At 36.5% G+C, this 22,598-nt stretch overlaps 1 protein-coding gene across 3 annotated transcripts in view; it reads left to right on the top strand.

The window, feature by feature from the left end:
• Positions 1–20,921, top strand: part of CHEK1 (checkpoint kinase 1) — a 33,472-nt gene extending 12,551 nt beyond the window's left edge. Inside the window, exons 8-14 of one of the 3 annotated variants that reach the window (XM_039250151.1) lie at positions 2,626–2,721; positions 6,695–6,803; positions 6,992–7,169; positions 7,433–7,564; positions 9,851–9,952; positions 11,648–11,762; positions 20,907–20,921. In XM_039250151.1, coding sequence (XP_039106082.1) covers positions 2,626–2,721; positions 6,695–6,803; positions 6,992–7,169; positions 7,433–7,564; positions 9,851–9,952; positions 11,648–11,743 — 713 coding nt within the window. In that variant the 3' untranslated portion in view covers positions 11,744–11,762; positions 20,907–20,921. Of the gene's footprint in view, positions 1–2,625; positions 2,722–6,694; positions 6,804–6,991; positions 7,170–7,432; positions 7,565–9,850; positions 9,953–11,647; positions 12,472–20,184; positions 20,508–20,906 lie in introns of those variants that run through there. The other 2 variants (XM_039250152.1, XM_039250150.1) reach the window with 2 other exon arrangements.
• The last annotated feature ends 1,677 nt before the right edge of the window (positions 20,922–22,598 follow it).

The following is a 22,598-nucleotide window of genomic DNA, read 5'->3' as shown; positions in this document are numbered from 1 at the left end:
TTCTATTAATATTTTGATATACAGTTCTACACTTTATTGTAAAAATAAATAGCAAGTATATATTTGTTATATATGTATATAAGTGTGTGTTTTTAAAAAGAACAAAAAATTTAAAAAAATAAGATCATACTACACATGCTCTTTTATAACCTGTGTTTTTGTCTTAATGCTATAGTCAGGTACATTTTTCCATGACTATAATTATAGGTCTACATTGTTGTTTATAAGTAAAGGCTGTGATGGTATTTTGCTATGTGGATATGTCTTACTATATTCATCCAATACACTGTTTTTAGAGATTTATATTTTTAAAAAATTTTCACTTATGAGAGATATGGTGTTCATCCCTGTAATGCACATACTGTAAATCATTTAATTAAAAGGCAAATCCAGGGGTGTCTGGGTGGCTCAGTCGGTTAAGCGTCTGACTTCGGCTCAGGGCATGATCTCATGGTTTGTGGGTTGGAGCCCCGTGTTGGGCTCTGTGCTGACAGCTAGCTCAGAGCCTGGAGCCTGCTTCAGATTCTGTGTCTCCCTCTCTCTCTGACCCTCCCCTGCTCACACTGTCTCTCTCTCTCTCTCTCCCTCTCTCTCTTTTTCACAAATAAATAAAAACATTAAAAAAATATTTTTTATAAAGGCAAATCCAGACATATCAAGGATGTATGTGGTTTTTTTGTTCTTTTTAAAAAAATGTTTATTTATTTTCAGAGAGAGAGCAAGTGAACGCATCTTTGTGGAGAAGGGGCAGAGGGAGAGGGAGAGAGAGAATCCCAGCAGGGTTTGCACTATCAGCACAGAGCCTGATGTGGGGCTAACCATGAGATCATGACCAAAATCAAGAGTTGGTCATGTAACGGACTAAGCCACTCTGGTGCCCCTAGGATGTATGCAGTTTTTAATCATTATGGTTTACTTTGCCAAATTGCTTTTCAGAAAGTTCATACCATGTTACCATAGTCCCATTGGTTTGTATATTTTTTAAAATATTTGATTATTTATTAGCTTTTTGCCTGTTTTTGTGCATCTATTTTACTCACTTTTAGCAGAGAGTTTTTGTTATTTGTATGAAATTTTTAAAACTTAAAATGTCATTAGGCCTTTGCATTTGTTACAAATATTGTTCACAATTTGCCATGCATTTTTATTTTATGTTATTTTCACATGCAGACGTTTTATATTTCTATTTGTTCACATCTATTATTTTGTCCTTTGTGGTTTTCTGACTGTATTGTTATGTTTGGCAAGGTCTTCCCTACCCCTGACTTCAGGAAAAAACTCCTGTTTTCATTTGTGGTTTTTTTTTTCTTTAATGTTTCTTTTGAGAGAGAGCGCAAGTGGGGGAAGAACAGAGAATCTGAAGCTAGCTCCAGGCTCTGAGCTGTCAGCACAGAGCCTGAAGTCGGGCTGGACCTCACAAACCGCGAGATCATGACCTGAGCTGAAACTAAAAGTTGGACATTTAACCAACTGAGCAACTCAGGCACCCCTTAATTTATTTTTTAAGTAGGCTTCATGCCCAGTGTGGGGCTTGAACTCACAACTCTTTTTTTTTTTTTTTTTTAATTTTTTTTTTTAATGTTTTATTTATTTCTAGGAGAGAGAGAGAGACAGCGTGAGCAGGGGAGGGTCAGAGAGAGAGGGAGTCACAGACTGAAACAGGCTCCAGGCTCTGAGCTGGCAGTCAGCACAGAGCCCGACGCGGGGCTTGAACCCACGAACCGCGAGATCATGACCTAAGCGAAAGTCGGACGCTTAACTGACTAAGCCACCCAGGTGCCCCAATTGAACTCACAACTCTTGAGATCAGGAGTTGCATGCTTTACTGACTGAGCCAGCCAGGGGGATGCCCCTCGTTTGTGTTTTTATACTTTCAGTTTTTCATTTAAATCTTTGGTCCATTAGAAAATAATTTTGGTGACTGCCTAGGTGGCTCAGTTAAGTGATGGACTCTTGGTTTTAGCTCAGGTCATGATCTCACGGTTCATGAGTTCAAGCCCCATATTAGGCTCTGCACTGACAGTGGGGAGCCTCCTTGGGATTCTCTCTCTCTTGCCCTCTCTCTCTGTCCCTTCCTGGCTCATGTTGTCTCTGTCTCTCTCTAAATAAATAAGGAAACAACCACAAAAACTTTAATTAAAAAAAAGAAAATAATTTTGGTTTTGGGAGACATATGAATTCTTTATCAAGATAATTAAGATACTTTAGACAGTTACTTATATTAATGTCTCTTAAAAAGTTACTAGAATGTAATTTTTCTTTATAAAACTGTGTAAATGAGGACGTAACCTAACATTGGAACACTGGAGTTTGGTATTGAAAATGGATGACGATTTTTAAATCTTTTTGTTAATATTGTCACAAGGGGAGAAACATTTCCACCTGGATCTTCCTTTAGTTATTTGCAGACAACTGGGAATCAGATCTGGGAATTGCGTTCTCAGATACAGACAGTAGCAGAGAGCAAATGCATGAAATTAAAACAATAATTAAGTAGCTTTATTCTTTCTCCTCCCTAGAAATAATATTTGGATATAAGGAGACCAATAGAGAATATATTCCATAGTACAGGTTTCTAATTTGTGTGACTCTTTTGTAAATGTTGGCTTAATATTTTATTTTTAGCTTTGCTGCATAAAATCCTAGTTGAGAATCCATCAGTAAGGATTACCATCCCAGACATCAAAAAAGATAGGTGGTACAACAAACCGCTCAAGAAAGGTAATATCCTTAAAATACAAGTATGTTTTTCTGTGAAAGAAAAGGCACTTGCGGTCATTATCACAAATCAACAGTACAGGATACCCGTGGTCTCTGTCCTCACGTAGGTTATAATATGTAGTAGGAAAAACAGAAATACAGAAGATAAATTTGTGAATGAAGTGGAAAAGCAGAGTAGTATAGCTAAGTGTTTGACCAAGCCTTAAGTGACAGAGAAAACTTGTCTTCCTGAGGAAATAACATTAAATCTAAGAACTGAAGATGAAAGAGGAGCTAGCCAGATGAGTACTAGCAAGTTGAGTGGCATATTCTGAACAGAGGAAGCAGCATTTGGAGAGTCTTAGAATTTGGAAGGTGATATATTTGAGGAAGTTGAAAGAAGGCCAGTATGGCATAGACCATGTCTGTCTTGTTCATTTTATGTCAGTAGTTGTTAGACAATGTATGGTACATTGTAGGCTTCCAGTAAATGTTTGTTAAGTAAATGAGTGAGTGAGAGAAGGGGGAGAGGGAGAGAGGTTTGAAATGAAGTAGGTAGTGACCAAATTGTGAAGGAGGACCTTATAAACACATTGAAGATTTTGGGCTTTAACTTAGGGCCATTGAAGAAGCAAGGAAATGACACGATCACATATTTGGTTTAAAAAGGTCTTTCTGGCTACTCTTTTTTTTTTTTTCATTGTTTTTCAAATTTTTGATCCTAGATATGAGAAGATAGTACCTTGGACTAGGTTAGTAACAATGAATTTGGAAGGAAGAGGTAGATTCCAAAGAAATTTACAAACTAGAATTGATAGGACTGGCATATAATATAAACATATATTTTTTATATTATATACATATAATTGTTTATATGTAGAAAATGAAAGAGAATGAGGAATCCAGGATGTCCTTTTCTGGGTCTACAACTCAGAAAGTGGCGATTGCCATTTACTGGGGTATACCTTAAGAAAAACAGAATTGGGGAGAAATTTTATCTGGCTTTGGATATGTTAATTTTGAGAAGTAAAACTGCGTGTGTGTGTGTGTGTGTGTGTGTGTGTGTGTGTGTGTGTGTGTAACTCAGGAGACAGGACCAGGTGTGTGTGTGTGTAACTCAGGAGACAGGACCAGGCTTGAGATGTTAATATTTAGTTATTTTCTGCAAGTAGATGGTAATTTAAACTGGTAGATGAAATTGAGTATATGAAATTTTAAGGAATGCCAACATTTAAGTGGTAAGTAGAGGCCAGGGAAACAGAAAAGTAGCCAGAGATGGGAGGAACATCAAGAGAATATGAAGAAATTGAGGTCAACAGAAGAAAATGCGTGATAGTAGCAGATACTGTTGAGTGAATTAATAACATGAAGCCTGAAAATTTGCCCAGTAGTTATTCCTGGTTGAAGGAACAGGTTTGGTGAAAGGCTGGGTGTAATTTTACTTGACGGTGTAATGATTATAGTCTAAAAGAGAGCTAATGAAGCAGAGTGTAGACAACTCATTCAAGAAGTCTGGCTGTGAATGGGAGGAGAGAGGACAATGGCTGGAGATAAATGAGGAGTTTTTAACTCTTCTCTGAATGAATCTTTTCCTTTTCCACTTTCTTCTAATTGAAATCCAACTCTCCCCTGAGAACACAGCTTCCTCTCAAGTGGCAGATGTTTTCTTTCCCACACGCTCCTACCCTTGAGTCTGGAAGTGGGGCAGGCATCCTTTTGTCCTTCATTTCTACTTTCCCTTTTTCTCACATTTCTCCCCTCTTTGTTATGATCAGCTTCTGAAGCCCCAATTAAAATTTCTGCCACATTGTCACTCTAACGTGACTCTTGGACATTTTGTCATGGCTCTTGGTAACTTAAATATTCATTTGGATGAACCTTCCAATATCCTGCTCTCGAATTGCCTGGACCTTATGTCCTCTAGTGATCTTCTCTTCAAACATCCTGCTTTGACTACCAGTATATTTTTATTCTGGCTTCCTCCTCTAGTACCCTGACTCCAGCAATCCTTTGACCCTACCTAGACATGCAGTTCATTAATTCTACTTCCTTTTCACTATCTCTGACCTGTCCTCTCCCTTGGTCCTCAGTTCCATCCTCACTACTTTAAATCCCAAGGTCAGTCATTATAATGACTTCTTTCAGCTTCACCTTCAGCTTTCCTGCCCTATTCTCTCTTCATCATGCTGGACAAAACCTAATCCAAGTTTTCTACGTACTCTGTACTTACACCTGCACAGCTGGTTGCACCGGTACCAGAATATGCAGCAATGTTCACTTTATTTATTTATTTATTTTTAAATGTTTTTTTTTTTTTTTAATTTATTTCTAGAAGAGAGAGAGAGAGACAATGTGAGGAGGGGAGGGTCAGAGAGAGAGAGGGATTCACAGACTGAAACAGGCTCCAGGCTCTGAGCTGGCAGTCAGCACAGAGCCCGACGCGGGGCTCGAACCCACGAACCGCGAGATCATGACCTAAGCGAAAGTCGGACGCTTAACCGACTAAGCCACCCAGGCGCCCCAGCAATGTTCACTTTAAATTCATGATCACTGATCTCAAGTGAGCCCTTAATTCTGCCAGGCAACAATAATTCATTCCCTGCTTCTTTCATAATCTCAGTTCTTCTAAATCACACTTGTATACCTTTTCTTTTTCTTTCTTTTTTTTTTTTTTTTCAACTTCTAGTACCTCCTTTCCCATCCTCACTCTTGGTTAGTGACAGCACTTCCTCTTTCACTGGGAAATAGAAACCATCAAGGCATCTTCCATAAGCTCCCGTCACCATCCTCAGCCATCTTACCAGCTGCCTGTGTGTTCATATATTCTTCTTTCTCCTTTGCTGCTATGAATAAGTTGTCTGCTCTGATACATGCTAGCTCTTTCTCTTGTGCACTAGGCCCAGTTCTCTTCTGCCTGCTCAGAGACACTATCTAGCAATTCTTTTGTCTTCCTCCCGTATCATTAATTTTTCTCTCTCTATTGCTTTCTCATCAGCGTACCAGCATGCTGTTTCTTTCTTCTTACTGCCTGATGAATAGCAGGCTTAATAAAATATTTCAATGAATTAATTAATAAATAAAATGTTCAGCTAAATGTAAATGTGTTTAAATGATTTCAGGACAGTTCCAGTTGAGAGGAAGAGGTTGAAAGTCTAAGAGAGAAGGGATGAAGGAGCATCAAGACCGCTGAGATAGGAGGGCACAGGCTCACAAACAAGTAGAGGGATGAACATTTGGCAGGAGCATGGAAGAGGGAAGGATGGGTAGCAGTGCAAGTAAACTGGCAGATTTAGTAGTGCTAAATTGAGGGAGTTTCTAATGACTTTATTTTCTTCATGCAGTGGGAGATGGTATCAACTGCTAAGCAATGAGGTACTGTGGCGTGGGTCGTTGTGGGAATTTGACAAGAGTATAGAAGTTTTGAAGCGATCATTGTGGAGAAAGGGAGAGTAAACTAATGAGAGGAACACAGGACTGACTGTCAGTGTTGAAGATCTAGCTGATGGTAGTAACCAGTGGATTCATAGTGGCATCATTTTCTGTGTAATGATTAGTCTTGGTAAAGCTCTTCCAGGAGAGCAGAGAGTGTTGGCTAGAGCAGATTCATAATGTTTATTGCCATTGTCATAAATTATTTTCTATTTTTAAAAGTTTTGATTTTTTAGCTAGGTCTCTGTCTTCATAGAACACTGTTCTTTTACCATAAATGGTACCATTAAAATTATGGCCTTAACTTGAAACCCTATACTTGGAACATGCTTACAGGTCAGGATTTGTGAAATGTGTAATTTGAAAAGTGAGTTATCTTCGTAAGTTTATAATGACCATATTTCTTATGTAATCATGTACAAAGAGCCACTATTTGTCATATAACTATTTTGCTTTAAGTACATGGATTTAAATGTGGTTTTACTTCTTTAATTTTCCATTGGGGCTAGTTGAAGAACATTTGCTTAGAAGACTTGAAACCATTTGTGTTTGTTTTATTTTTTAGGGGCAAAGAGGCCCCGAGTCACTTCAGGTGGTATATCAGAGTCTTCTAGTGGATTTTCTAAGCACATTCAATCCAATTTGGACTTTTCTCCAGTGAACAGTGCTTCTAGGTAAGATTAATCACCAAAGATCAAATAGTTGTTGAATGTAATACTCCCATAAGAAGTAATGCATGTATATATATTTTTTCTTAATAGTGAGTGTAATTTTTATCAGGGTAAGAATGGTAATGTGATATAAGAAAGGCCAGATTGCTTTTATCTAAAAATATATTTTTCCCCATATCTTAATGCCTCAGTGAAGAAAATGTGAAGTACTCCAGTTCCCAACCAGAACCACGGACAGGTCTTTCCTTATGGGACACCAATCCTTCATATATTGATAAACTGGTACAAGGGATCAGTTTTTCCCAGCCCACATGTCCTGATCATATGCTCCTGAATAGTCAGCTACTTGGAACCCCAGGATCCTCACAGGTAAGGGAATTTAGTTTTTCAAATAAATAATGAAAACTCTAGTTTTCGTCATAAAGCCTTTTTTTAAAAATGTATAAATCTTAGAAATATTGTATTAACACTTTAACATATACAGATTTTTTTGTAAAGGAGGAAGGAATTAGAGGATACTTTCATGTATAAGAATCTTAAGTCACAGAAGAGAACTTTCAAACCAAATAGTTATGATATGACTGCTTTTGGTGATACCGGATTTATTCAGGTCTCCTCTGTTTGACATGTAGAACCCTTGGCAGCGCTTGGTTAAAAGAATGACACGGTTTTTTACCAAATTGGATGCAGACAAATCTTACCAATGCCTGAAAGAGACTTGTGAGAAATTGGGCTATCAGTGGAAAAAGAGCTGTATGAATCAGGTATGTTTCATTGATGTTCCTGAAGAAAAATGTAAATATTTGAGTAAAAAAGATCATTATCAGTACATTTTTGAAAAAGAAACATTTGAAATTCAAAGGCTTTAAGTAAAATGTTATTTACCTTAAAAAATAATGTTGAAAGTCTTCTCTGAGGTTATTAAAAATATTAAAAGACTCAAGTTATTATTTTCTTAAAAACTACATATACTTAAATTGTAACAGTGACAAAGATTCCCTTCTATGAAAAATGAATACATGAACAATCCCTTATTTCTTTCATCTCCCCTGCTCCCACCTACCAGTTTTTGTTTATGTTATTATAGCATATTTGTATTGTTGAAATTCTTTTTTTTTTTTTTTAATTTTTAATGTTTATTTTTAAGAGAGAGAAATAGCGTGCAAACAGGGGAGGGGCAGAGAGAGAGAGAGGGAGGGAGACACAAAATCCGAAGCAGGCTCCAGGTTCTGAGCTATCAGCTCAGCCCAACACAGGGCTCAAACTCATGAACCAAAGTCGGACACTTAACCGACTGAGCTACCCAGAACTCCCTTTATCACTGAAATTCTTATGTCTTTAGGTTTTTTAAAAACTTTAATGTCATGAAAAACAACATGAGGGGAATATTATGTGTTACAGAAGTCTGATAAATGATGTAATGCATGATCTTTCACTAGATCATAGGTTTAAGGGGGGGAAAAAGCTTTAAAGAGTATTATTGGGACATTGGAGATATTTAATATGGTTTTTATATTAGATATTGTTTTTGTATCAGTGTCAAATTTCTTGGGTGTTATCATAATATTGTGGTTTGTAGGAGAATGTGTTCATAGGAGAAACATGTTGACCTGAAGTGTATGTCTTCTATAGCTTGGTTGAAAAACTTAAAAAAAAAGATCACCACAAAAAGATACCCGTAAACATATATTTATACAGGTTGAGAAAATCAGTGAAGGCTATGTGGTTATTTATTGTAGATTCTTTCAGTTTTTTAGTAGATTTGTAAGCTTTCAAAGTTAGAAGTTAAGGGAAATTGTTACTATGCAGAAATCTGAGGCCAGCCTGATTTTCCTCTCAGTTGTGTGGGTAACTTACTTTTTTTTGGTCAGGTAGATTTATTGAGATAAAATTCACATAACATAAAAATCATCACTTTAACCATTTTAAAGTGTACGATTCAGTGGTTTTGGTGTATTCACAGGATGTGCTAATATCATCACTTAATTTCAGAACATTCCATTGTTCCCAAAATAAACTTTATACCAATTAGTGATCACTCCTCTTCTTCCCTTCCTTCATTCCCTGGCAGCCACTGATTTACTTTCCATCTCTATGAACAGCCTATTCTGGATGGTTCGTATAAGTGGAATTATAAAATGTCATATAACTGGCTTTGTGTCTGTCTTATTTTACTTAGCATGTTTTCAAGGTTAATCTTTGTGGTTTACATTCATCAGCACTTTATTCCTTTTATGGGCAAATAATATTCCATTATGTGGATAGAAGACTACATTTTATTTATCCATTTACCTGTTGATGGACATTTGGGATGTTTCTACTTTTTGGCTATTGTATGAATAATGCTGCTCTGTGCATTTTTATACAAGTTTTTGTATGAACTTATGTGTGTTTTGGTTTGCCAAGGCTGTCATAACAAAATACCACAGACTGGGTGCTTAAACAATAGAAATATGTTTTCCCATGATTCTAGAGATCGAAGTGCAAGATCACGGTGCCAGCAGGGTCAGTTTCCTTGGAGGCCTCTCTTCTCGGCTTGCAGATGGCCGTCCTCTTGCTGCCTCCTTATGTGGTCTTTGTGTGCATGCATACCTGGTATCTATGTATCCTAACTTTTTTCTTACAAAGACACCAGTCATATTGGATTAGGGTCCACCTAATTGTCTAGTTAGGACCATTTTAAAGCCCCAGTCTTCAAATACAGTCAATTCTAAGGAGTTAGGGCTTCAACATACAAATTTTAAGAGGACGCAATTCCACCCATAACAATATGTTTTCAATTTCTTAGCTCTGTAGCAGCTAATGGAATTGCTAAAGCATAGAGTAACCCTACGTTCAACTTTCTGAGGAGCTGCCAAGTGGTTTACCAAAGCAGCCGTAAATTTTACATTCCCAGCAGCAGTGTATGTGTTTTGTATTTTTCCAGAACATGATGTTTTCTAGTTTTGCGTAATTGTGGCACACCAGTGTATTTTTTATAGTCATCCCTTGAAGTGAGAATTATTACAAATGTTTTTGTAATTTGTGCTAACCTGATTTTTATTGCCTAGGTTACTGTATCAACAACTGATAGGAGAAACAATAAACTGATTTTCAAAGTGAATTTGGTAGAAATGGATGAGAAGATCTTGGTTGACTTTCGGCTATCTAAGGTATGTAGAACAGCACTTTTTTTTTTTGAGAGAGTGCTCTGAGCTGAAATCAAGAGTCAGATGCTTAACCAACTGAGCCACCCATGTGTCCCTAGAACAGCACATTTTTTAAAAAGACTTTGTTTTGTTGTTGTTAAGTATTACATGTTCGTTGTAGAAACCAAAAAAAAAAAAAATAGGAAAACATACAAAGGAGAAAATAAAAAATCCAGTTTAATCTTATCATCCAGAAACAACAGAGACTTATTTTTTTATTATATTTCATTATAGTAGTCTTACACTTTTTTAGTGTGTGCTGTATGGAAATACTCTTATGTAGAGTTTTTTAAGTGATATTATATTTGTATATACGTGGCATTTGTAAAATATGTTTACTTGCTTTTTTCTTTTTTTTTTTTTTAATGTTTTTATTTACTTGTGAGAGAGACAACATGAGCAGGGGAGGGTCAGAGAGAGAGGGAGACACAGAATCTGAAGCAGGCTCCAGGCTCTGAGCTAGCTGTCAGCACAGAGCCTGATGCGGGGCTTGAACCCACAAACCGTGAGATCATGACCTGAGCTGAAGTCAGACACTTAACTGACTGAGCCACCCAGGCGCCCCTTTACTTGCTTTTTTTCATTCAATGTTGTATTTTTTCATTCTTTTTCTAAAACAGAGTCTTACTTTTTTGTAGAAAATGTAAATAAGTAAAAATAAAATAAAAATTATCCTGAATCATATTGTCCACCAGTAATTACCCTGATTGTCTTAAAGCATTCTAAGCTTCGGGGCACCTGTGTGGCTCAGTTGGTTGAGTGTCTGACTCTTGGTTTCGGCTCAGTCATGATCCCGTGGGTTTGAGCCCCCTACCAGATTTTGTGCTGACAGCTCAGAGCCTGCTTGTGATTCTCTCCTTCCTTCTCTCTCTGCCCCTCCCCTGTTTATGTTCTCTCTCTCTCAAAATAAATAAACTTTTTTAAAAAAAGCAGTCTAAACTTTTTCTTACTTAATCCAAATATATCTTTTTAATTACAAGTATATATTTGTCAAAATGTACAATATCACTAATGAATCTTTATCTGTCATAAGGAAGTCTGTGATTAATGTTCATATATATAGAGTTTTGTTCACATTTCTGGTTATTTCTTTAGAGATTACTGGTTCTGGTATAAGACCAAAATAGCATTTTCTCTATTTCCTGAGAGAGTGTACATGGCTCTAAAGGAGGTTGGAGAAATAGGTCACATTCTGAAATTGGAGCTTTGCTGCAATTCTGTTGTCTGGATGTTTAGTATGGAATTAAATTACTAAAATCCTGGTGTAGTGAAATTTTTCTCTTAACTGAATCACTGGCTTTGTTGCCACAGTATTTTGGCAAGATTTCCGTGTAGTTGTGTAGCTAAATTTTAGTTTACAAACCCCCAGTACCTATGGAAAACAGTGACTTAGGTCCAGAGTTACCAATGCTTGAAACAGAAAAGATGCCATTGTTTCTGCTCTCTGAGCCCAGTGTAGTGGGAACAGTGATGGTCCCCAAATCAAGTTGGAATTATTTATGTAGCTATTTCTTCTAGAATATTTGGTCTCAGAAGATCTGAAGGGAATTGTAGCTGGACGTATCTAAAGATATTTGCCTCTACTTAACCACTAAAGAGAGTTTGATTTTATGGCAGTCTCTTTTTTTGACACTTTTTGGGATATTATTCCTAATACAGGGTGATGGATTGGAATTCAAGAGACACTTCCTGAAGATTAAAGGGAAGCTGAGTGATGTTGTGAGCAGCCAGAAGGTTTGGCTTCCTGTCACATGAGAGATCCATTGGATTCCTGGTGAATATAGTGCTGCTATGTTGACATTATTCTTCCTAGAGAAGATTATCCTATTCTGCAAACTGCAAACAGTAGTACCTGAAGAGTTGTCTTTCCTCTAGCCAAACATTTTCCAGTTCTTTTTGTATGTCCTTCATACAAACAATACCTATATCTTCATTGTAACTAAAGATTTGGGGAACAGATGGATAGAATTCATTAGATATTTCTTCATCTTGTTTTTAGTGTCTGCATGTGATAGAAACCATGCTTTGGGGGTACATGAGCTTATCAACTTTTATACTAACGCAATGAAAGATGATTTTCTTGTCGCATTGTTAACAAAACGTTTGGTTTCATCCAATAAGTATGTGTTTCCTCCATGTTGATTTAGTTATATGTATGGATTAGTAATGAAAGCAATCCCTGTGACTTTTGGACAGTAGATTAATCAGCCTATAAAGTGAAGCCAACTTCAAAAAATATATCCTGAAGATTTGTACTTCCATTTTCACAAGGGCATGACCAAGTATATAAATCTGTTTTTGAATTATAACTGTTAATTAAAATTGCAAGTAGGTATGTTTTTTTCCAGTGTAGCTAATAATATATATAATACTGTTTGGTCTTTCAAGTAGAAGTTGAGCATAAACTCTAAAGCTTAACTACCTTTACTCTAAAATTACTATTGCACATTTTAAATATTTTTCTATATTATTTTCTACTTTCACGGCCATATTTTAATTCTTTATTAAAGAAATAAATTCTATTTTGAAAATGAAGAGCTAACTCTGTGGACTTATTGGTGACCAAGCTTCTAGGTGGTAGGGAATAATAGAAGAGGGAGAAGTAAAGAAGCTGTGACAGAAATAGATCTGATAGAGGGGTGCCTGGGTGGCTCAGTCGGTTAAGCGTCTGACTTTGGCTCAGGTCATGATCTCACGGTTCGTGGGTTCGAGCCCCATGTCGGGCCCTGTGCTGCCAGCTCAGAGCCTGGAGCCTGTTTCACTCCCTGTGTCTCCCTCTCTCTCTGACCCTCCCCTGTTTACGCTGTCTCTCTCTCTCAGAAATAAATAAAACATTAAAAAAAAAAATAGATCTGATAGATTTACTAAGACTTTGTTTTTCTGATAAAATTTATATTAATTTTTGAATGTATTGGGTCGAGGCCTGTATTCCTTTTTCTTGGTAATTTATAAAATTAATCATCTTAGTCTGAAGCTAGGAACATAAAGTTTTATGGTTAGAGTTTTATCATTATTAGGTATACTGGTAAATTGTGGTGCTGCAGTGTACCCTTAGGAGAAATAAATTTTAACCAATAGGTGGCTCCTAAGAATTGAGCCGGTAAAGTCTCAAACATGAAAGAAATGTTTTCCTTGAGAAGTTGTCATTAGTAACTCTCAAACACAAAGTTACCCCAGGCTTTGACCCCTTCCCTTAGTTCCAGACTTTAACAGCCACAGCCAAGCTGACATTTCCACTTGACTAATAGTGAACACACAACCAAAACCAACTTTTGGTTCCAGTCCTACAACCCATTCCTCCCTAGTTCCTCCCATCCCAGTAAATGTTACAGTCAGCTCTCCAGTACCTTAAGCCCAAACCCCCGGAATCCTCTTTGACGTGATTTTCATATTTTAAACTTAATGCAGCAAATCCTATTCAATTTAGCAAATTTATCTACAACCTGTCCTACTTCACATCTCCCCTAGAAGCACTCTGGTTGAAGCCTCCATTATCCTTCTTTTCATATTACTTACCCTTTAGCAGTTCAAAAAAGTAGTCAAAATGACCTTTCTAAAATATGAAACAGGTTTCCCCTCCCCGGTTCTCAACTCTCAAGACTTTTCACCACACTTTAGACACGATTCAAAATTTTCTCTGTGACCTGCTGGCCTTATGGGATCCATCCTCGCCACCTCTTGTGGCTCCTCTGCCTCTCTTACTTACTCATTCTGCGGTAGCTGCATTTGCTCTGCTGTTCTGCTCACAGCGTAAGCACATTCTCACCTCAAGGTCTTTTTCTTTGCTGTTTCCTCTCCCTGGAGTGCTTTATTCCCAAAATTCGTGTGACTTATGCTTCACTTTAAGTCTGTGCTTAAGTGTCACATGTTATACAGTCTTTCCTTGACTTATGTAAAATGTAACCCCTTTTCTATCATTCATTGTTTTTCATCGTAACACTTAGTATCTGACATTATATTTTTATTTACCTATTAAATATCTGTTTCCCCCATTGCAATGTGTAATATTTAATCTCCTTGAAGTCAGGAATTTTATCTGTCTCATTCAGCTATGTGTCCCTGGCACCTAGAACATGGCTGATGTATTACAGCATGCAGCGAATAGTTGTTTACCGAAGAAATAGACACTCAGTTATCTCCCTCAGAATAGATCTGATAGATGGACACTTCCCTCCATTTTGATTGTTACCACTCTAGCTCAAGCTTCTTCATCTCCTTCCTGGATTTCTTACTAAAAACTAATGTCTTCCCACTTCTACTTTTGCCATTTCCCAACCCTTGCTCCCTCAAAGCCTTTTCTTAACAAAGATCTGAAGCTGAAATTGTACTGTGGCACTCCTTGCTTAAAAACCTTCAGTGATTTCCCATTGCATCAAAAATGGAATTTAAATTCTTTGCTTGGACTGACCTAAAATACACTCTCTGTCGTCTTTTCCTACCGTACTATAGGCAGAGTGGCCTTCTACTTCTTCTATTCATTGAATGTGTCAAGGCTCATTCCCCTTTCTGGGCTTTGATGGTTACAGCTGCCACTGCCTGGAATCCTTTCCAGTAGTTTGCATGGCTTATTTAGCATTCAAATCTCAGCTCACATGTTTCTACTATCCACAATCACTGTGCCATTGTTTTGTTTTCTTCATAGAACTGATTACTATCTGAAATTATTTATTATTTGTGTCCCCTACTAAAATGTAAGCTTGGACTTTGTCATATCTTTTCCCCTTTGTATATCTTCCCCCCCGCCACCTCTCTCCCTTCTTGCCCTTTTGTATATCTTATATATGGAACAATACCTGGGATATAGTAGGTACTAAGTAAGTATTTGATGAATAAATGAATTAAATATCAGATGAAGAAAATGCTACAGAATATTGTAAGGGGAAAGTGAATAGGTAGATAGTAAAGAAAATTTCTCAGCTATTGGAATTTGTGTAGAATAGTGGGAAACGTTTCATTCAGATTTGGGCAGATTAGCTCTCACATTTACAATTATGTGAGCACTGGCAACTGCCTCTGTAAAGAGACTGATAATAACTACATTCTAGAGTTGTTTTTAATCTTAAAAGAGTTAATGTGTATGAAGAGTATAGGGTACTGTGCTGCACAATCAATAAACATAAGCTGCCCTAATTTCTCTACAGTGTTCATTATGCTATTGGGAGAAGGCATTTACTCCCATTTTTAAAAGTAATGTTTGTTTATCAGTGAAAATTTACAAAGTGTTAAAATAGGGGGAAAAGAATTCTTACCTAAAGATAACAGCTAAAATTGTGATAGAAAGATCAACGAGGGCTGTGTGTGTGTGTGTGTGTGTGTGTGTGTGTAGTGGGTGTGATGGCTGAGATTAATGTAAATACATAAAGCACATACAGTTTAATAGGCAGTGGTAAAGTTAACATCTGTTTAACCAAACTCAATTGAAGAAAGATCATTTCTGGACCCTCACAAGTCTTCCCTTGGACCCCTTTTTACAGACCACTCCCTTCCCCCAGAAGTAATCATAAAATTTATTTTTGTAATAATCCTTTCCTTGGTCTTCTTTTGTTTTCTCAGCCATTTATACATCTTTAAATGATATAGTTTAGTTTTGCCTGTTTTTGAACATCACATAAAAGAAATTATGCTGTATGTAATTTTTATGTGTTGCATTTTCTTTATATTCATGCTATGGCATGTATCGAATTTATCGATTTTAATTACTGTATAGGATGCTATTTATGAACATGCCACTAATTATTCACTCTAGTGCTAATGGCTGTTTGGATTATTTATAGTTTGACACTATTATTAACATGGCTGCTAAGAACACTGTTGTTCGTGTCCATGAATTTCTCTAGGTCCTGGAGACTAGTATATATATCCACAAGCAAATGGCTGGGTATTAGGATATACGTATCTTCAACTTGAGTAGAATAATGGCAAACTGTTTTCTAAGGTGATTGTACCAATTTATACTGTCATATGAAAAGAGGATGCAATAGCAGGAAAAACAGTTTGGAATGATCTACTAAACTATCAGAATTTTCATAGTAACAGAATATGTATTTCTAGTATTTTCAGATTTTCTACCTATATTTGTTGGTGGTGCTGGTCTGATTTTTGCCTAATTACTGGTATGTAATGTCTTTTTGGTATTAATTTGCTCATTCCTAAGTTTAAATGAGGTTGACTATCTTATGATATGCACCCCCACTGCCCAATCTTTTCCTCAGTTTTGTTTTTTCTTTTTCTTAATGATTTTAGTTCATATGTTCAGAATACTAGTTCTTTGTCAGTTGCATGTGTAGCATGTACACTACTCCTATTCTGTGGCTTAGAGTTTCATGTTTCATGGAGGTTTGCAATTTTAATGTAGTTCAAGACCTCTCCTGGCTGGCTTTGTTTTATATGTTTTTTTTATTTCTGAGAGAGAGAGACAGAGCAGGGGAGGGACAGAGAGAGGAGGAGACACAGAATCTTAAGCAGGCTCCAGGCTCTGAGCTAGCCATCAGCACAGAGCCCGACGCAGGACTCGAATCCATAAACTGTGATCGTCATGAGCCAAAGTCGGACGCTTAACCGACTGAGCCACTCAGGCGCCCCTGGCTTTGTTTCCTATTTACGGACTAATTCTCTACTTCAAGATCATGAAGATTTTCTTGTATGCTATTTTCTAAAAGCTTTATAGTTTGGCTTTCACGTTTAGATCTACTGTCCACTTGAAAATGGATTTTGTGTATAATGTAAGGTAGAGGTCAAGTTTCACCCCCTGCCCCCCACTTGGCTATCCAATTTAGCACTGTTTTTAAAATTTTTTTAATGTTTTATTTATTTTTGAGAGAGAGAGACAGCATGAGCAGGGGAGGGTCAGAGAGAGAGGGGGACACAGAATTTGAAACAGGCTCCAGGCTCTGAGCTCGTAGTCAGCACAGAGCCCGACGCGGGGCTTGAACCCACAAACCATGAGATCATGCCCTGAGCCAAAGTCGGACACTTAACCGACTGAGCCACCTAGGCGCCCCTGTTTTTATTTTATTTTATTTTATTTTATTTTATTTTATTTTATTATTTTATTTTATTATTTATTTTGAGAGAGAGATAGCATGAGTGAGGAAGGAGCAGAGAGAGAGGGTGAGAGACAGAGCGAGCGAGCAAGAGAGAGAAAGAGAATCCCAGGCAGGCTCTGGACCATCACTGAGCCCTATATGGGGCTCAATGTTATGAACTGTGAGATCATGACCTGAGCTGAAACCAAGAATTGGATGCTTAACTGACTGAGCCACCCAGGTGCCCCAGCAGTGGTTATTGAAAAGATTATCCTATTTCCACTGCTCTTCATTGATTCAGTGTTCAGATTTCAAATTATTATTTTTACAGTACGTTTTGTATCAGGATCCAAATAAAGCCCACATCAGCAATTGACTGATGTCTTTTAACTTGATTTGGTCTACAAATTTCCCCTTCAGCTTCCCTCCCTCTTTCTGACTCATTTTTTCCCTTGCAATGATTGATAGAAGAATCCAGCTGGTTTACTCTATAATTTTCTGTGGTCTGGATTTGCTGATTGCATCACTGTGATATAGTTTCTCATGCTTTCTCTATTTCCCATGTTTCTTTAATACATACTTTAGGAGAGGCACACCTAGGTGGCTCAGTTGGTTAAGTGTCCACCACTGAAACCAAATTCGCTCGGGTCATGATCTCACAGTCCATGAGTTAGAGCCCTGCATCGGGCTCTGTGCTGACAGCTCAGAGCCTGGAGCCTGCTTTGAATTTTGTGCCTCCCTATCTCTCTGCTCCTCCCCTGCTCATCTCTGTCTCTCATTTAAGAAAGAAAAATTTAAATACATACTTCAGGATACTAGCTGTGTCAATTATATGTGTTGCATATAACCATTTAAAATCATAGGTTTCCAGGAGTGCCTGGGTGGCTCAGTTAAGCATCTGACCAGCTCACATTGTGATCTGCAGACCTGCTTGGGATTCTCTCTCCCCCCTCTCTCCCCCTCCCCCCACGTGGACACACTCCTCTCTCTCAGAATAAATAAACTTTAAAAATAAAATCATAGATATCCCTCTAAGTACCACTTCGAGCAATAAATTTTCATGTGTTATATTTTATCTCTGACTCACATTTTTCTAATCTCTTTATGAGTTATATTTTTGACCCATAGATTATTGTATGTTCTTGAATTTCCAAACCTTTGGTAATTGTTTTTATTTAAAAACTTTTATTAAGATACAACTTATATACCATAAAACTCACTTTTCAAAAGTGTACCATTTAGTGGTTTGTAGTGTGTTCACAAAATTGTGCAACTATCACCACTACCATCTAATTCCTGAACATTTCATCACTCCACAAAGAAACCTCATTTTTTCCTCTTAGCCCCTGGGAAGCACTAATCTATTTTCTGTCTGATTGGATGTGCTTATTTTATAATTGTATCATGTGTGGCCTTTTCTGTCTGGTTTTTTACTTAGTATGTTCAAGATTTATCCATATTGTAACATGTATCAGTCTTCCATTCCTTTTTATAGCTGAATAATACTGCTAATATGTGTATACTATTTTGTGTTTATCCATCAGTTGATGTATATTTGAGTTCAACTTTTGGCTATTATGAATAAGACTGCTGTGAGCATTGTATACATTTTTGCACATATTCGTACAATTTTCAGTTCCCTTGGGTATATGCTTAGGTGTAGATTTGCTGAGCGGTAATAGTTTTGTGAATATTTTAAAGTAAATTTTAGCTCAGTTGTATCGTGGTCATAAAGCATACTTTGTATGGTGTCAGTATTTTGAAATTTGTTAAGTCTTGGTGGTTCAGAATATAGTTAAATTTTGTAAATGCTCAGTCTGTGCTTAAAAAGGATATGGTATACTTGTTATATAATTATATATAATTGTTTGGTATAGACTTCTATATATATCTATAATCAACTCAGGTAAAATATTCAAATTTTTGATATACTATTGGTTATTCACTGAATTACTGAAGAAGTTAAAATCCACTGTGACTATGGATTTGTGTATTTTTCCTTGTGATTCTATTAGTTTTACTTTGCATTTGAGGACAATGTTTATTGGTTACATACAAACTTGTCCTATCTTCTCAGTGAATTAAGCAATTTGTTTATTTTGACATGACATTCTTTAGAGATATAGTAATGCTTTTTGTCCAATATTAAGCTAGCTCCACAGGCTTTCTATTTGTTAATATTTGCATGGCATATCTTTTTCACCCCTCTTCTTTTAACTCAGAATTCTAAGTCATGTGTAAAATGCACCTCTGTTAATCCAATCTGATGATCTTTGCCTAACGGCACACTTATTCCATTTGTACTCAGTATAATTACTGATATATTTGGATTTGTTTCTACCATTTTACTTTGGTCCCACTGTACTTAAATTCTTTTCTCCTTTTTTGTTTTTGTCTTGTTTTTGCCTTCCTTGCGGTATTTCTTTAAAACCCATTTTATTTAGTCTTCCTCTTCTGGTTTGAAACTATAACTCTTATTTTGGTGAGGATAGGGAGGATGGGTTCTCTAGAATTTACAAGGTACATACTTATCAAAGCCTGAAGCTAATTCTTTGTACTCTTTCTGGGGAATCCAGGAACCTTACACTTTTCTACTTTATATAGTGTTGTTTTGTATTTTAATATTTGTGTTTATATGTAAGTCTGTGCATGTTTTTGAGAAAATTCTAGTAATATTTCATGATTTTGATTTCCATTTCCCTAGTGGCTAATGATGTTGAATATCTTTTCATGTACTTTCTTGCCATCTGTGTATCTTTGGTGAAATGTTTTTTTCATGTCTAATTCATATTCTCATTGGATGTTTTTATGCTGGGTTTTGGAAGTTCTTTATATATCCCAGATACTAGTTCCTTGTTGCAAATACATTGTCCCATTCTGTAGCTCGCCTTTTCATCTTCTTAACAGGTCTGAAAATGGCAAAAGTTTTTAATTAACAGTGAAGTCCGATTATTAATTTTTCATTTTATGAATGACGTTTTGAGAATCTATTGGACAAAGAGTCTAATAATCCTTTATCTGGGCTTAGATCTCAAAGATTTTCTCCTGTATTATCTCTAAAAGTTTTTGTTCTTTCATTTTACATTGAAGTCTGTGATGGATTTTGAGTTATGCTTGTGTAAGGTATGAGCCTTTGGTCTAATTTTATTTCTTTTTCCTCTGAATATCCAGTTGTCCCACTGCCGCATGCTGAAAAGGTGATTTTTCCTCCATTGAATTGCTTTTGCACCTTTGTAAAAGCATCAGTTGGGTGTATGTGTAGGTTTGTTTTTGGGTCCTCTGCTCTTTTCCATTGGTGTATATGTAGATCTTCCCAAAACTTCCACACAATCTTGATTACTACACCTATATAATGTGAATTTGGTAGATTGATTCCTTCCAGTTTGTCTTTTTCAAAATTGTTTTAGCTATTCTACTCCCGTTGTCGTTTCATATACATTTTAGAATAATCTTGTCTGAATCTAAAAGAACAATCTTGCTGTGTCTTAGTTTTAATTATGGTAGAATATATACAATATAAAAGTTATTATTTTAACTATTTTTAAGTGTCCTGTTTGGTGACGTTCAGTATATCCACACTGTGGTGCAATCATCATCATCATCCATTCCCAGAACTTTTTCATCTTCCCACACTGAAACTCTTGTGCGCATGAAGCTAACTCCTCATTTATCCTTTCCCACCAGCTCCTGGCACCCACCATTCTACTGTCTGTTTCTATGAATTTGAATATAGTACGTCTAGTCCATCATAGAAGTAGAATCATATAATATTTGCCCTTTTGTGTCTAGCTCATTTCACTTAGCATTTGTTTTCAGGATTTATCCATATTATAACATGTATCAGATTTCATTCCTTTTTATAATTTTTTTTAATGTTTTTTATTTATTTCTAGGAGAGAGAGAGAGAGACAGCGTGAGCAGGGGAGGGTCAGAGAGAGAGGGAGTCACAGACTCTGAAACAGGCTTCAGGCTCTGAGCTGGCAGTCAGCACAGAGCCGGACGCGGGGCTCGAACCCATGAACTGCGAGATCATGACCTAAGCGAAAGTCGGACGCTTAACCGACTAAGCCACCCAGGCACCCCAGATTTCATTTCTTTTTAAAGGCTGTGTGATATTCCATTGTAATATAATCCACATTTTGTTTATCCATTTATCCTTTGATGGACATTTGGGTTGTTTGTACCTATTGGCTGTTGTGAATAATGCTGCTGTGAACATGAGTGTACAAATATCTATTTGAGTCTCTGCCTTCATTTATTTTGGGAATAAACCTAGAAGTGGAATCGTTAGTTACATGGTAAATCTGTTTTTAATATCTTGAGATAACACAGTGTATTTGCCACAGTGGCTGCGCCATTTTACATTCCCATCATCCTAAAGTTATAACAATATATTTAAAATGAATACCAACTTAATTTTGGCATGAGAGGACTCTAGGCCTTTACAGCTTTACATCTTTCCTTCCCTATTTTATTTTACTGTTGTCACAAATTATATCTTTATATATCATCTACCTGTTAACATAGATTTACAATTATTTTTTATATTTTAAAAATATAAATCCTGTGCAAAAGTGGAGTTCTGATTGTTTTCTCACTACACATAAGGTTTTGTTTTTCTCTGGCTATTTTTAACATTTTCTTCTTTGAGTATGGAAGTTCCTCAAAAAATTAAAAATAGAAATACCGTATACTTTAGTAATTCCACTTTGGGGTATTTACCCAAAGAAAACAAAAACACTAATTTGAATAGATATAGGCATCCTGTGTTTATTGGAGCATTATTTATAGTCAAAATATAAACCCCCAGGTGTCCAGTGGGTAAAGAAGATGTGGACTGGGGGGGTTCGTGTACGTTTTTGTGTGTAATAGAATATAACTCAGCCATAGAAAAAGAAAATTTGCCACTTGTGACAACATGAATGGACCTAGCAAGAATATTGTGCTAGATGAAATAAGTCAGACAGAGGAAGACAAATACTATATGATTTCACCTGTATATAGAGTACTGAAAAAACAAAAACCCAGAAACAAACTCGTGGAAGAAACTGGTGGTTGTCAGAAGAAAGGAAGATGGGGGGATGAGTGAAATAGGTAAAGCAGGTTAAGAGGTATAAACTTCCAGTTATAAATAAGTCACAGGGATGAAAAGTACAGTGTAGGGAATAGAATCAATAATATTGTAGTAAATTTGTATGATGACAGATGGTAGTCGCACTTACTATGGTGAGCATTTCATAATGTATCTAATTGTCAAATCACTATGTTTGCACCTGAAGCTAATATAAGATTGTATGTCAACTACAATTAAACATTTTTTTTAATTTAAGATTTTTTTTCTTTGTCTTTAGTTTTTAGGAGCTCAATTACGATGGTTCTTAGTGTAGATTTCTTTAGATTTTTACTATTAGATGTTTTCTCAGCTTTTTTTATAGCTATGTCTCCCTAAATTTGGGAAGTTTTCAGTTGTTATTTAAGTGCATTTTCAGCCCTGCTTTTCTTCTCTTCTTTTGAAACTCTAATGGCATGAATGTTAGATCTTTTGTTATAGTTTCATGGATCCCTCAGGCTCTGTTGTTTGTGTT

Source organism: Hyaena hyaena, unplaced genomic scaffold (genome assembly GCF_003009895.1).
Source record: "Hyaena hyaena isolate Hyena2069 unplaced genomic scaffold, ASM300989v1 scaffold_364, whole genome shotgun sequence".
Classification (NCBI taxonomy): domain Eukaryota; kingdom Metazoa; phylum Chordata; class Mammalia; order Carnivora; family Hyaenidae; genus Hyaena; species Hyaena hyaena.
The sequence above is the reverse complement of the archived record's forward strand: the minus strand, read 5'-3'. Positions and strand labels throughout refer to the sequence as shown.